Genomic DNA, 15,345 nt, shown 5'->3' on the forward strand with positions numbered 1-15,345 from the left:
CTCTAGTTGTGGTGCAGTGGCTGCTTTTGTTGCGGCGCATGGGCTCTAGAGTGCTGGCTCAATAGTTGTGTTATGTGGGATCTTCCCAGACCAGGGAATGAACTGGTGTCCTTTGCTTTGCAAGGCGGATTCTTAAAGAACCTCCTATAGAATTTCTCCAACAGTGTCCACTTATATTTCCTTAGCCAAAGCTACGTGGGAACTTGGAAATGTCATGCTTTTAGCTGGGCATGCTGCTGCCTCAAACAAATCAGAATTCTGTCAGTGTAAGGAAAAAGGGTAGAGTGGATGCACAAATCCACTAACTTATTATCTCCTTAATGAACTTAATATAAATAAAATGATAGTTCAAGACCTCTTAATCTCAGTAAGACACCTTTCATCTTTGTCTTATAGAGCCCCTCTGAGGCAAAGTTTTATCATTTGTAGGCCCTGTCTGTATTTACATAGTGGGGAAAATGATAAGTGGAAGGAAGCATGGGCGACTACTTCCTTGATCCTTCACTGATGTATATTACTGGGCTTGCTGCATCTCATTTTTAACAAAAAAAATACAACAGAACATTGAGAAAACCTTTGAAGAAAGTTACAGCTGCTGCTGCTGCTGAGTCGCTTCAGTCATGTCTGACTCTGTGCGACCCTATAGACGGCAGCCCACCAGTCTCCCCCGTCCCTGGGATTCTCCAGGCAAGAATACTGGAGTGGGCTGCCATTTCCTCCTCCAATGCATGAAAGGGAAAGTGAAGGCGCTCAGTAGTATCCGACTCCTAGCGACCCCATGGACTGCAGCCTACCAGGCCCCTCCCTCCACGGGATTTTCCAGGCAAGAGTACTGGAGTGGGTTTTGTAGTTCTTGGCAAAAGGTAATTTGAGGCTCTGATCTTTCATTTCTATTGGAGAAGCCCTGAGGACAGAGGATGGGAGTAAGGGGGGAATTTATTTCATGACAAAACAGCCATACTTTTGTATGTTCACTAGAAGCATTTTTTTTTGGTATGAACATAGTGAATTTTGTTTAATTGTGTGATTTGAATGCAGTTTATATGAACATGGTTTTTCTCACTTTTGTTTAGGAAGTTTATCGGAATTCTATGCCAGCTTCCAGTTTCCAGCAGCAGAAACTTCGAGTCTGTGAAGTTTGCTCTGCCTATTTAGGTCTTCATGATAATGACAGACGACTGGCTGATCATTTTGGGGGTAAACTGCACCTGGGATTTATTGAAATAAGAGAGAAGCTTGAAGAATTAAAGGTACATTGGTAAATTAATATCCCTCACTTTATTCAGTTATAGCCACTCATTTAATTTGTCTTTCTGTGTAGTATTTTTCTTTGATATTGAAGACTATGCTTAACTGTGATTCTGTTAATAATTCAGATTATAGGATTTTGTGTAGGATTGTAAATGCAAATAGCAGCTTGTTTAATGGATGTCTGGCAAACAAACTTTAAAAATCCTCTTATTCTTGGTGGAGATAATATTTTGTCTTGGACAGTATATTGAATTAGGTAGGAATCTTACAAACTGGGTTATAAAATCATATAAGCCCCCTAAAGTTTCCAGTGATACTTTCTTTTTTAAAAAAAACCTGGTAATAATGTTAATATAACATTTAAAGGAAGATTGAAAAAATGATCCAATATTTATTTAAAATATTTTGCAGTTCACTAAATAGACTTTAGAACCTTTAGTTTTATGCTTCTGCTCCCACTTCAGAAAGAACTTAGAAACCTATTTTTTTAAATGGACAGTCTGTGTCATTTAAATATATAGGCTGATGTGAGAAAGGCAACACAGCTCTTACTTGTCTGCCAAATTCTTCTGAGAAGATAAGCAAAGACAGAAAAGGATATTTCTAAACCATTGAAAGTAAGCACAGTCAGTGGATAGGGCCAATTTACTTTTCAGCAATCTGATGTGGCTAGTTCTTTTTTATCTTTTTTTAATTGGCACTGTCGCAGTTTGTCATGAATTGAGGACTATCTCAAAGAAGGCAAACACCAATAGTGACTTGTTGTGTAGTTACCATTGAAATTAACCCAGCATCCATAGCTGGGCATTTAAAATAATGTAGACTCAGAATCACCTAGGGATGTCTCCATATTTTTAGTTTATTGTTAGCTCTTGTCAGTATTCTGAGTATCTTAGATGCTCTTGGGTAAGTTTTTTGAAATTACAAAATGAGTGTCACCATAGCAAATGATCATTGGGCTCAAAGATAAAAATGGTACCTGATTGGGTATCAAATACAGACCTAGCAGCAGAACTGTTGAGCGTTTCACTGGTATTTTTAAAAGCAATAGCATCAGGATTGTAACCAGAAGTCAACAGAAGACATTTCTGTGTTGGAAATCATAGAGCATGGAAAAAGTGATTTATAATGATTGTTTTTTTTAAAATCATTTTTATTAAAGAATTTAGAAGATACTAAGAGGAGAAAAATCTTATAGAAGTGATGTTGAAATATCATTAAGAAGTCATGGAGAGATGAAATTTTATATGAAAGGGAGGAAAGATTTTGGAAACCAAACGTGTAAGCTTAATGATTATACCTGACAAAACTTCAAATTGAATTGGTATTAAAAAGTTTTGATATTAGATATGGTAAAGTTTAGGATAATGCTAAGAATGGGCCTGGTAAATAATGCTCCTTATTTAATATTATTTGAACTGTCATTGTGTTTTAAGAGAGTTGTAGCTGAGAAGCAGGAGAAGAGAAACCAGGAACGCCTGAAAAGAAGAGAAGAAAGGGAGCGAGAAGAGAGGGAGAAGCTGAGGAGGTATGGCGTGGTTACTGGAGTAGGCCAAGCGTCTGAGGTGGGGCATTCCCGGTTCTGAAAAGATGTGAGGGTGTGTAAGATTTTAGACATTAGTAAATCTGGACTTGGGAAAGTTCGGTTTACTCTTAAAAATATTACCACATGAAACAATGTTTATTCAAGTATATTAACTAATGACTGTTTAAGTCCAGGAGATTTCCTTCAAAATGTATGGAAGAGGGAGTCAAGAGTGTCTCACATCTTTATGTTTAGTAAGATTTATAACAAGGCCCGTTTATAGCCCTTTGATTATCATAATAGGCTGACTTTGTGCCAGACTGGCACAGAACTATTTTATGGTACATACTTGTTGATAGCAGGGCTGGGTGTTTTTTTTTAATCTGTTTAACTGATTATTTTACATGCTACTTTGATTCTGTATTTCAATATAGAAGCTATAAACTGTTAAAACTTTTATTAATTTAATAATAGCTAAATGTGCACAGTTCTTTTTATGTTGGTGTATTAGTTCATAAAATCAGGATTCTTCATATTTAGAACGTATGCATGTTGTGGATCATTGTTACCCATTGGCAGCAAGTTGTGTGATAACGTGTTTAAAAACTTCAGCAGTTTTCAGATGGACGGATGTGCCAGAAAAGATTTGCCTGTCATTCTAACTTACAGTGTTTCCTTAATGGTATTATATTTCTCTGAAATTTAAATAGCTTCTCTTCAGTAGATGTCCCTAAGTTAATTAAAACCCTTGATAATATGTGACTCGGCTATGTCAGCTTCCTCCAAGCTTTGAGCATATTACATGCAATCTGTTTCAAGACACTTAAACTGACTTCATTTTTGTTACATAGCTTGTAACTAGTAATCTTTGCACTGTGATGACAAAAATGAAACAAAGCTATATATGGACATGTTCCTGTTTAGAGAAAGAGCTTTTATTTTTCCGCTGATGTATTTTCTTCATTTACTAGTAAATTTTATCTCAGAGCTTTATCTCTGTTCTCTTTTGTGTATACTAAGTTTCCATGGAAATACCATTCAGTATTGTAGTATTTAAATAATATAAATGGAATTTGAATCTCAGTTTAAGTTAAAATTCAACAGAATATACTGCCACTAATACAAATTATACATCTGAGATGACAGCCAAATAAGAAAACAAATTCTTTGCAGGATTACATTTTCACATCTGTCAGAGATGAAAGTATATCACATCTTACTCTTTCAATGCCATATTTCTTTTAATATTGGTTATGAAATGTTAACACTATTTCAGAAATGTTTAAAAAAAATTTTTTTAAACTATCTGTGAACTTGAAGGACCTAAGTATGGAAGATGAGGAAATTATTAGTAAGTATAAAATTATACACAAAATGGGGTTCCAACTATGGTGTTGAAAGGATAATGATAAAAATTATCACTTTACTGGTTGCTTACTGTGTGCCAGCTACTGTGCTAATAATAATAAGACTTCCTATATTAATTTATCTATTACTTGAAAGCCCCCTGTGAATTTTTTATTACTATTCCTCTTTTTCAAATGGCAAACTAAGCTGCAGGAAGATATATAGTCTGCCCAGGCCACACAGATAGTGAGTGATGGAAACAGTTATGGCTTATATGAGGCTGAATCCACATTCATGTTCCAACCCAGCTATATACGCTCCACCAAAAAAAACCTTTTGACTTTCTGGTAACCGTAATATTTGCTCTTACTATCTGTTGAGCTTTAATTGTGTGCTGAGCAACATGAAGAGTACTTATATCAGAGAATTGTGTGTCATATTAAGAAACATTGTAAGATTGAATTGAGTGTTCTAGGGGTTATCATATGAGGTGATAATTCCAGAGTATGTGTCCCTCAGAAGTTTTATTCTGTTCCCAGAGGGAAAGACGAAATGACAGATGTAAATAACAAAGAATTCTTTCCAGGTTGGGAGGTGGTTTTTGGAGAATTAGTGAATTGCATTATGTTTTAAGTCTTCTAGGAGCATATTTTAAGCCAGTAGCCTAGGTAAAGGGTATGCCAGAGTGGGAAAGTCTGTAAAGTTTGTGGTGCTTTTTGGGAAAATTTGTGTATACACACATGTGCCTTGTATTTATAAAATTAATATAAAAATTAGAAGTGGGAATGTAATTTTAATAGCACGTTGTACCTTTTCTTCCTTATTTATAGTTATTTTTCTAAAAATAGATTTCTTTTTTTAGGTCTCGATCACATAGCAAGAATCCTAAAAGGTAGGTATTATACAAGATAAGTGGTGAAGCTGTGTTTTCCGAGGGTAGTGAATGAGAATTTATTAGTACTCGTAATTCTTTTGTAGTGCATATTTGAGGAGTGTCATTTGAGAAGAAGTTGATCAGAAGATACTCATGAGCTATAGTTTAGTTTTGTCAGAGTAAATTGTATACAGTACCCTGAAGTTATAGAGACAGCTAAAAATATTTCAGAATATTTCATTAAAATCTTGTTTAGAAGCTCAGAGTATACATATGACAAGATTTATTTTTAAAAAATCAGTTTGGGTGGTACATCTAAGAAACACATTCTAAGAGGTTGTATCTGTTCAAAATACAAATAAATAGTTGGGTAGGTTTTGAATGAGGGAATCCATGGTGAGTTAATTAAGGGAAACAAAAATGTTTAGTTTGCACCCAGGCTAGACTTGGGCTTTATTACTTCTCCCTTTGTACAGGGATCACATAAAGCTTTAATGGGGCATTTTACATCCTTAAAAGATGTAAAAAGAGGTAGAGGAAGAGGAGGAAGGGGAGGAAGAGGAGAAGACTTTATTTTGATCTTTGGCCCTAGTATTGGTGGACTTTTTTTGAAGCTTTTCTCCCAAATTCTTCCATTGCTCTCACTCAAATCACATTTTTGTTTTGAAACCTTCTACGTATTCTTGACTCTAAAGAGTAAGAGCATTTGCTGTTATGAAAGGAAAACCTGGTGTTTCTACTAGATGTCCCTTAGTACTTTTTAGTACCTTTTTTTAGTACTAAGTACTACTTAGTACTTTTTTTTGGTTGGGGGGAGAGGGTTCCCTTGTAGCTCAGTCGGTAAAGAATCTGCCTGCAGTGCAGGGGACCTGAATTCGATTGCTGGGTCAGGAAGCTCCCCTGGAGAAGAAAAGGGCAACCCACTCCATATCCTTGCCTGGAAAATCTCATGAACAGAGGAACCTGGTGGGCTGCAGTCCATGGGGGTCGCAAAGAGTTGGGCACGACTGAGTGACTAACACTTACTTAGTACTTTTTAGCATCTTTCAGTGGTATTTCTGCTTAAAACACTAAAAAACTAAGACATTAGTCAGGACCAGTTGTATCAGCTAATTTAATTTATATGGTTGTGGGTTTCTCAATCCAGGATGAGAAGTAGAAATATTAAATGATGATGATTTTTTACTGATTGGTTACTGCAGGGTTGTCCCTTTGTTGGAGAGAAATTTTAACTCTTTGTACACAGAACATCCTTGGATAGTCAGGCTAGAAATTTAATTTCTACTACCCCAGTCCAAGCCAGTTTTTACCTCACTATTTACAGTAGCCTCTTAACAAGTTTCTTAATTTCTATTCATGTCCACGTCCCTGTTTGGCCTCAGTCTATTTTTTACACATTAACCAAAATGTATTCTTTAAAAAGTGGAATAAAGCAAATCAGCTCGGTCTTCAAACCTAAAGGTATTCCATTTCACTCAGATGAGAAGTTTAAATCCTCACCATGGTTTTTAAGTAGAGTGATCAATCTGCCCTAGGAGAGTTACAGTTTATTTCTTGTCTCAGCATGTTTATTAATGGCTCCCTCTTTTCCTCTGTATAATTTAATACTGAAAGCATCCTAGATTGAAGGACAAAGTACTTGGTCATCCTGCTTATTGGACTCCTGCTATTACTCCCCCTTGCTAATCTCATTACAGCCAGAAGGGTTTCTTTTGTTCCTGTGAACTTTCTCCCCCTCAGCGCCTTTGCACCTGTGTTCCCTCTACCTGAAACATTCTTCTCTGTGCTCCCTGATTAGCTGATTCCCTTAGTTCATTTCATCTTTGCCTAAATGCTATTTTGTAAGAAAAACCTTTCCTGCCTATTCTGTATAAAAGAGGACCGCGTAATTTCACTGTCCATTTTTACCCTTTTGTCATGTCCTTACTACCTGACCTATCTTTTATTTGCTGCCTACGTGTCTGTGGAGGCCTCTTTCTGGAGTTTAAGGACCATGAGGTTAAGGACTTTGCTGTGTGTGCTGCTCAGTCTCCCTAGTACCTGAAATAGTGCAGTAGGCCCCCAGTAAATGTTTTTACCAGACAGTTACTGTCAAGTAAAATGAAATATGCCTTGGGAAATAATTTGTTACAATAGCTAAGAGTGAGTGATAAAAGAAAATGGCATTTGAGAAAAACACATGGAATGGATTTTCTCTTTTCCCTGTGTTCTCAGAAATACTTAATTGTGGAAACACTGTATTCAGCTGTGATTGATACTAGATCCACAGTAGATGCCTTTCTTTCTAATGTTGATATAAGCTGAATACTTTCAAACTGTAACAAAGTAATCATTTGCAAATAAACCCAGTTTATAAACTACCTGAAGAATGTGCTTTTGAACTTACTGTAATCAGATTACGAGAAAATATTTTATTATTTACACACCATGTGATGTTTACCTATATAAGTTTGCAGGTTGATTTTTCAGTAAATTTTTTAAGTTGTGCAACTGTCACAGTCCAGTTTAGAACATTTCCATCACTCTTAATAATATTCATTCATTTCTTCCCCATTGTTCCCCAGATGTTTTATATCCTCTATATATGTTGTCCTCACCTTGACCATATACACAATACATAAGTTAGTTTTATAACCCAGTAGAAGCTACAGAACTGTTTTTCCTTCTCTGTATGCCTACATACTTGTAAATATTTTTTTTTTTGCAGTTTAAGTTCTCTAAAATGATTGATGCATTTAATCTTTTTCTTCCCAATAAATTATGTACCACTTGCATAGAGAACTGTCTTAACTGTTTTGATTACACTGACAAGACACATTGTGGGCATTTAAATTTATTTTGATATTCATATAACCTTTCCAATTCAGCAAGTTAAAACTTACCCTAACAATATTCTTTGTCATGTGTCTCCTCCTTTCTGTCCATGTTTTCACCAGGTACATACTTTGTTTCTAAAGTATACTAAAAATCATAGTTAAATTAAATCCATAGAGATTTAAAATTAAATCCATAAAGCATCTAGGTAATATAGTCTTTGGCATGTAGTAGTATTATAGATTGTTTCCTTCATTTAAAAAAATATTCCAGATGTAAATTTATACAACACTGACCTCTGTGAACTGTTTCTTATTTCAAAATTCTAGTATGTAGTTACTTAATATACCAGCAGTTTATTTCAGTGTAGATGTAGCTGATTTGAAATAGTATTGGCAGTAAGTAAGGCTGTTGAGTTTGTCTTTCAAGAGTAGGCTTTTGTAAATGAGAAACTTAGTGCCAATGAAACTAAAAATTAAATATCTTTTATAGATCCAGGTCCAGGGAGCATCGCAGACATCGGTCTCGCTCCATGTCACGAGAACGGAAAAGGAGAACTCGATCCAAATCCCGGGAGAAACGCCATCGCCACAGGTCCCGCTCCAGCAGCCGTAGTCGCAGCCGCAGCCACCAGAGAAGTGGGCACAGTTCTAGAGACAGGAGCAGAGAGCGATCGAGGAGGAGGTACTGAGGTCCATAGGAGGATATGGAACAACCTTTACAGTTTAGACTTGGAATACTAGTGGTTTGAACTTGCATCTGGTAATTTGTACACATTTGTGTGTGAGTGTATAGCTTTTTTTTTTTCCTGATTATATGGGTAGTTCAGAAAGAATATACTTACAAGCCAGAGTAAGAAATTGGAACCAATACGTGCAGAGGTTATTGCTTTTCTCTGGTTAGTGTGTCTTGAGGAAAAGTACTTTATGGGCAAATAATTTTCGGTACCAGTACTGGGAGAGCTTCTCCAGTATGTATTGGCAAGTTAGGGACTCTGAGAAGTCCTTTTGTTAAGAGTTGTTTGACTTACTGTTTTCTAAACTTCTTGGAGCTGGTGTACTTTTTCAGAGCAGATACATTCAGTATATTCTTGTTTATTCTGCACTATAGGTATGCAATGTTATATACAGTTAGCTTGGCGGGGCAGGTTTGGAATTTTAAGGAAGTTGGACATCACTGGCATGGAAATTCAAAACATGCCGGGAGGGCAGATCCAGGGTGAGGTATGTTTAAGGACTTGAACGTCTAATCAGGACAAAGGATTAGAGTGTGACGGAGCCTTTGCACTCATGGTCAGTATAGACCAAGCTCCCCAAACTTCTCAGGTCCCATCATGGCCCTTAAGCCAGGTCATTTCTATGGAACAGAAACATTTTTTGAGTGCCTAGTATCTACTAATCTCAAGCTTGCTATGGATTATTACTCCACATAAAATCTGTGATAAATTTTTAACAGCTTTCTGCAGATTCCTGTTTTTATTTTTGGCGCCTTAGCTAGCCATTCCCTGAAACTGCTCACAGACTGAGTTGGATATGATAGGCCCTTTTATTTATTTCTTATTTTCTCGCCTTGTTCCAAGTAGGTTCCCACCCGCTCCTCCAGCTTTATTGAGGTGTAATTGACAACGTTGTAAGATATTTAAAGTGTACATTGTGGTGATTTGCTATGCATGTACACTGTGAAAGGATTCCTTCCATCTAGTTAGTTAACACATCCGTCACCTCACATATATTTTTGTTGTTTTTGGCGAGAACATTTATATTCTACTCTTAGAAAACTAAGTTCTTCTACTGTACTAGGCCTAGTAAATATATATATATATATAAAAAAGGTAGTTGAGCAACTTTATTCAAGTGAATTAGGACCTAGGACTAATATTTTGACAATAATGAGATTGACCTAAGTGCTAAACTGGAATCACAGTAAACACTATGAGAGTTTAGTGCTAGTGCTAAGTCGCTTCAGTTGTGTCCGACTCTCTGCAACCCTATGGATTGTAGCCCTCCAGGTGCCTCTGTCCATGGGATTCTCCAGGCAAATCCTGGAGTGGGTTGCCATTTCCTCTCCAGGGAATCTTCCCGACCCAGGGATCAAACCTGCATCTCTTATATCTCCTTTGTTGGCAGGCGGGTTCTTTACTGCTAGCGTCACCTGGGAGTTTAGATGAGGGAAATATCAGAGTAATTAAAAAAGATAGCTTCAGGGAGTAGCCTGAAGCCTAAATAGAGTAGGTATAATTTGAATAGATAAAACCAGGTAGGAAAGAGATATTTCTGATATTACAGGCACATGCAGAGAATGAGCTGGGAATTTGTGAATTTTTAAGGGATGGAGTTGTTCATAGTGTGCTTCTAGGTCACTTATCTCATATCCTTAAAACTAGGCACACAGTACAGTGCCCAGAAAAACACATTTAAAAAAATTCTCCATGAATCTTAACCTGCGCTGTAAATTTTAAGAATCATCTTGCTGGTTGGTAGAAGGTCTAGAAAATTTCTCTTGTCACCTTGGCCCCCTGTCATTGTCTTGGTATCGCTGCACTCTTAAGTGTTGTCATTGGTGGTGGGGACGGCGGGAGAGACATGAAGTCTCCCTCTTCCGGGACCCAGTCCCTAATGTTTCCTGCGTTTATGAAGATAGATAGAAAATTTGACCACCATGCTACCTGACATCCCTCATCCAATATTTTCAGCATATTGTTCATAAAGAGGGTTATTTTTGTAGAAGTATTTCTTTCCTCAAGAACACTTCAATCTTGATACTCAGATTACTGTCTCAAAGCAGTATTTTGTTTTTTGCCAAAAATGAGAAATTGCTGTTGAAATCTACTTGATATAAAAGAGAATATCAAGTTATTACTACATAGTACCAGTTTTAATTTCAAGGTAAAAATCCCCGTTAAAGGTCTTTTGTGACTTGGCGTTCTTCTGCTTTAACTGTGAAGTTCTGGTCTCAGTAGATTCTGCTTGCGGCCTTTCCTGGCAACAGCCACCCTTGGTAAACGAGGACCATGTGCATTTTTCTGCTGCCTGCTGCATTCAGGTGCATACAGTGCAGACTTCAGAGTCAGACTACTTGGATGAAAATGGCCTTGGCCAAATTATCTAATTATCCCTCCTGTCTTTCCTTATATACTTAGTAGAAGAGTACCTGCTTCATCAGAATTATTAGTATACTGAGTAAAAACTGCTTCTGTACAGGACATTGCAACCTCGGGCAAAATATTAGTTGATACACCTCATAGTTTTTCGTCATTTCTCTGGGACTTACCAGCAGTACATGTCCTTATTCTTAGGCAGCATCTCAGTCTCCTCTCTTCATATTCCATTCCTAAAAAGACATGGGTAGGATGTGTGGAGTGTGATTTAACACATCATTTTTATATTAAGCTTATTAAAACTTTAATTCAGTAGAATGCTCAAAGTTGACATCTAATCTTTTGACCTTTCTGGTTTAGTCTTTTTAAACGATATTTCTAAAGCTGCCTAGTGTAGTAGTGTTTTTATCCCTTGCCTTAGTAGTTGAAAGTATTACTTAATCAGGCTTCAGATCCTAATTCTGAGCATGGGTTAAGTGAGATAATTGTGTAAAAGTACCATGTCACCTGTAAAGAACCAAATAAATGTGATATGTTCCTAATTTATTCTAGATGTTGAAGGTATAGAAGATTCCATATTAATTCTGATCCCCTAGTGTCCTTTGGTTCTCCTTCTGATTAAATCTCTGGTATGAGCTTATCTTTCTTACTGGCTAGGTATGGGAATAGAAAGGCGGTATTAAGAAACAGTTACGGTTAATCAAGATTTATTGTAGTGTGATCGCCTGTCTTTTATTCTGTTTTTTTCTATTGGTTGAATGAGCTAACTCAGGAGGAATAAAGCAGAGTTTTAAAATAATCAATGGTTACTTAAAGCCATATCATTGAGTAGTTCTCTTATCTAAGTTGAACACTGGCAAACTTGCCTGCAGGCCAAATCTGGCCCATTGGCCCATTTTTATACAGCCAGGGAGCTATGGATGATGGTTTTTATATTACTAAGGAGTTGACAAAGGGAAAAGGAAGAATATACCACACTTACCATGACCTCTAACACCTAAAATCTTTACATCTCTGGCCAGACAGCAAAGAAAAATTGGTTCCTGACTCCTGTCATAAGTCAGTGCTTTCCATCTAATTTGGAATGTACATTCTGTTTTTAAAATGTTGGATAACATTTTTAAGGTATTATTTTGTATATTTTCATATTAAATACATTTGCTGTGAGCTGGAGAAGCTTTAGGGTTGCCTTTGAGATAATGAGACTGTCTTGGAAATCATTATTTTGGCTTATGGTTTTTTACCCTTAGCTCTTTGTTTTCACCCATCTCCTTATTTTAGTACCCCTACCAAATACAGTAGTGCTCTTTTCTGTCAGAAAACTGACTCCTCTTTCTTGGATGTATTCTGTGTATCTTCAACTAATCAGTACCTTAATATTTATCCGATTCTTTCATTTGGGTTTTGGGTTTCCCAACACATTTTGCTCCTCAAATTAATATTTTTCAGATCCTCAAAAGAAAGATTCAGAGACCAAGACTTAGCATCACGTGACAGAGACAGGAATTCAAGAGACAGATCACCTCGTGACAGAGATCGAAAAGATAAGAAGCGGTCCTATGAGAGCGCTAATGGCAGATCAGAAGACAGGAGGAGCTCTGAAGAGCGCGAAGCAGGGGAGATATAATTAGCTGTGTACATATCCTCAATCCTTAAGCTTCTTCTGGAGTTACATACTGTTGTTTAGTTTACAGCTGTTCGGGGTGACACAGTGAGCAGTTCCAGACACCGATCCAGCTAGGTTAGGTGTACAGCATCTAACTCATTCTGTACTTGTTTTCTTTGATGAAGCCTAAAACTACATCCATAGTTTCTGGTGAACCTGTAATACACTTCTGAAAGTCCAGTTTTATATAATAAGACACAGATGTCTTTATTCTTTCTAGTAGGAGTGATAGTGAATGAATTGTGTTACTTGCCTTGGGATTTTTTGAACATTTGTAAAATGCTGTCTTCCTTTCTAATCCCAAACAACAGCGACTTTGGGAATTTCTTTTTAATCCTTCTTCCTTTGACTCTATATCCCCTGACACTTCTACCCTCTAGCGGTAAGAGAAAGGGATACAAGGAAGCAATATAACTTCTGTTCTAAGGTTCTATTCCCATTGTTAATTACTAGCTGATTTCAGTTCAGAACATGTATACTGGAATGTGTGCTGGAGAAATTTAAAATACGAGATTTGTTTGTCTAACGGTGCCTATTTTAGAGTTGGAAGTTGAACAGCTGTTGCATTACATACTTTGCTTTTTTATTGAAATTTTGAAATCAAACGTCTTGATTTTTCTGTTCTTGAATAGCTACATTCAGGATGTTTTGAGATGGGGGGTGGGGGAAGGGACTTTGATAAGCACTTGTTTTATTTTGTGTGTGTGGAGTACAAAGATGACACCCTTATTGTAAAAAATAATAAAGTGAAAGAATCACCACCACCATCATTAAACTGTAACTTGTAAATTGTCACTAGAGCTATTTGCTGTGGCCATTTCTATTCTGTTATTATAGTGCCTTACTGTGCAAGGCACCAAAGGAAATAAATATATACTTACAAAGATTCAAGATGAATTGTTGCTCCACCTGGGCCCTTGCTGATTATATTCCAGCTGCTTCAGGACTGTAACATCCACTGTAGAGAAGGACCAGACCTGCAGAAGAAATTGGGTTTGTTTGTTTTGTTTTTCTTCACATTGAGCAAACTGAAATAAAAACATGGTGTAACCAGTGTAAAGAGACTGACGATTTCTGCGTTGAAAAGCTATATATACACTCACGTTGAAACAGTAGTTAAACTTGTGATTCTAGAAAAGCTGAAAAATATATTAAGTAATATAAGGATCTGTGAGTATAACTAAGATCATTTCAAGGATTACATCTCAGGTTCAGCTCTGGCACAGCTGAGAATCTTTGGAATCTTGATCCAGCACAATATGCTGTACTGATATTTTGGGGGAAGAAAGTTCTTGTCTGTTTTTCCTATCCAAAAAAAAGCTGTTTACATCCATTATTCATTATACCTCAATAACTGGTATTCAGATTTTCCCCGGTATAAACAAGGCAGTACAAAGTTGTTCTGTTTTTTCCTTACCTGTTGTAATTTGAAAATGAAAAAAAGGTCTCACCTTCAGCAGAGTTAGGGAAGTCAGGAGAGGGCTGAGAACAGAGGTTTGGTGGCAGAGGCTGACTCAGAGGGCCAGGCATGGGACTGCCATGGAGTGAGTAGTGCTGGGGCCACAGGTGAGCAGGACTCAGGTAATGGGGGCAGCAGGTGTTCTGAACTTCGAGGTGGGCCTCCATGTTTTCCAGGTACCAGCAGAGACCCGGATGTCAGAGGTTTGGGGTCTACAAGTACACCGAGGGTCAAACCAAACTGTCAGCGTAGGTGCAAGCTATGCTTGCAGGCTGCAAGCAAGGCATTCAGACTTGCAGAACTGGGCTCTCGGTCGAGGATTCAGCCAAGTGAAGCTCTATAGGAAGTGCCCACACCTGAATCTGCTGATACTGCTCTGGGAGAGGCTCCTAGGGTCACTCCTATACCTGGGTACTGCTGACTGCTTGTAACAGAATACCCAGCTCCAGCAGCCTTACACAAGGAGATCACTCGAAACTCACATGCTTGAGTTCCATGTGACAGCTCCATTCTCAGGGTAGCACTAGCTACCCAGATGAAGAGAAACTGTTCCCAAACCAGCTTTGTCGTGCCTGACCCACGGAACCAAAATGCTGAAATGCCAACGTTTGAGGCAAAAGAGGGTTTCTTGGCAAGTCAGCTGAGTGAGGAGATGAGAGAACAGATCTTAAACCCGCCTCCCCAAAGGCGTCGGAGTATTGATAGGATAATGAGTTACGAAGCAGGGCAGCATGCTCTTGCCTTGGAAGAATTGACGTTGTTAAAATACCCATACTACCCAAAGCATTCTACAGATTCAGTGTTCTATCAAATTACTCATGACGTTTCTCACAGAATTAGAACAATCCTAAAATTCATATGGAACCATAAAAGATCAAGAGGGATGGAGTGGAAGGTTGGGGTGAAGGTTTGGTTTTTGTTTGGTTGCTTGGGGGTTTTGTGTTTTTTTTTGGCTGCACTGGATGGCTTTTGCGATCTTGGCTTCCCGACCAGGGATTGGACCCAGGCCCTCTGCAGTGGTAGCGTGGAGTCTTAACCACCGGACCGCCAGGGAATTCCCTGTAAGCCTTTATGTAAAGAATAAATAACAAGGCCCTACTGTATAGCACAGAGAACTATATTCAATACCCTATGATAAACCCTAATGGAGAAGTATTAAATATGTATAACCAGATCACTCTGGTATACAGCAGTAATTAACACAACATTGTAAATCAACAGTACTTCAGTAAAAAGAAGCAGGGCAGTGTGAGGTGTGGGGTGCATGGGGAAAGGTGATTGGAAAAGGTGCAGGGATCATTCTGCCCTAGAG

At 37.7% G+C, this 15,345-nt stretch overlaps 1 protein-coding gene across 50 annotated transcripts in view; it reads left to right on the plus strand.

The window, feature by feature from the left end:
• LUC7L2 (LUC7 like 2, pre-mRNA splicing factor) overlaps positions 1–13,634 on the plus strand; it is a 57,074-nt gene extending 43,440 nt beyond the window's left edge. For all 50 annotated transcript variants that reach the window (XM_081533148.1, XM_081533187.1, XM_081533186.1 and 47 more), the window contains 5 exons: positions 1,074–1,250; positions 2,688–2,779; positions 4,986–5,015; positions 8,304–8,495; positions 12,358–13,634. In XM_081533148.1, the coding sequence (XP_081389274.1) occupies positions 1,074–1,250; positions 2,688–2,779; positions 4,986–5,015; positions 8,304–8,495; positions 12,358–12,535 (669 nt within the window). In that variant the 3' untranslated portion in view covers positions 12,536–13,634. The remainder of the gene's footprint in view (positions 1–1,073; positions 1,251–2,687; positions 2,780–4,985; positions 5,016–8,303; positions 8,496–12,357) is intronic.
• The last annotated feature ends 1,711 nt before the right edge of the window (positions 13,635–15,345 follow it).

This window comes from Giraffa tippelskirchi, chromosome 10 (genome assembly GCF_054371585.1).
Source record: "Giraffa tippelskirchi isolate mGirTip1 chromosome 10, T2T-mGirTip1v1.2.pri, whole genome shotgun sequence".
NCBI classification, from domain to species: Eukaryota; Metazoa; Chordata; class Mammalia; order Artiodactyla; family Giraffidae; genus Giraffa; species Giraffa tippelskirchi.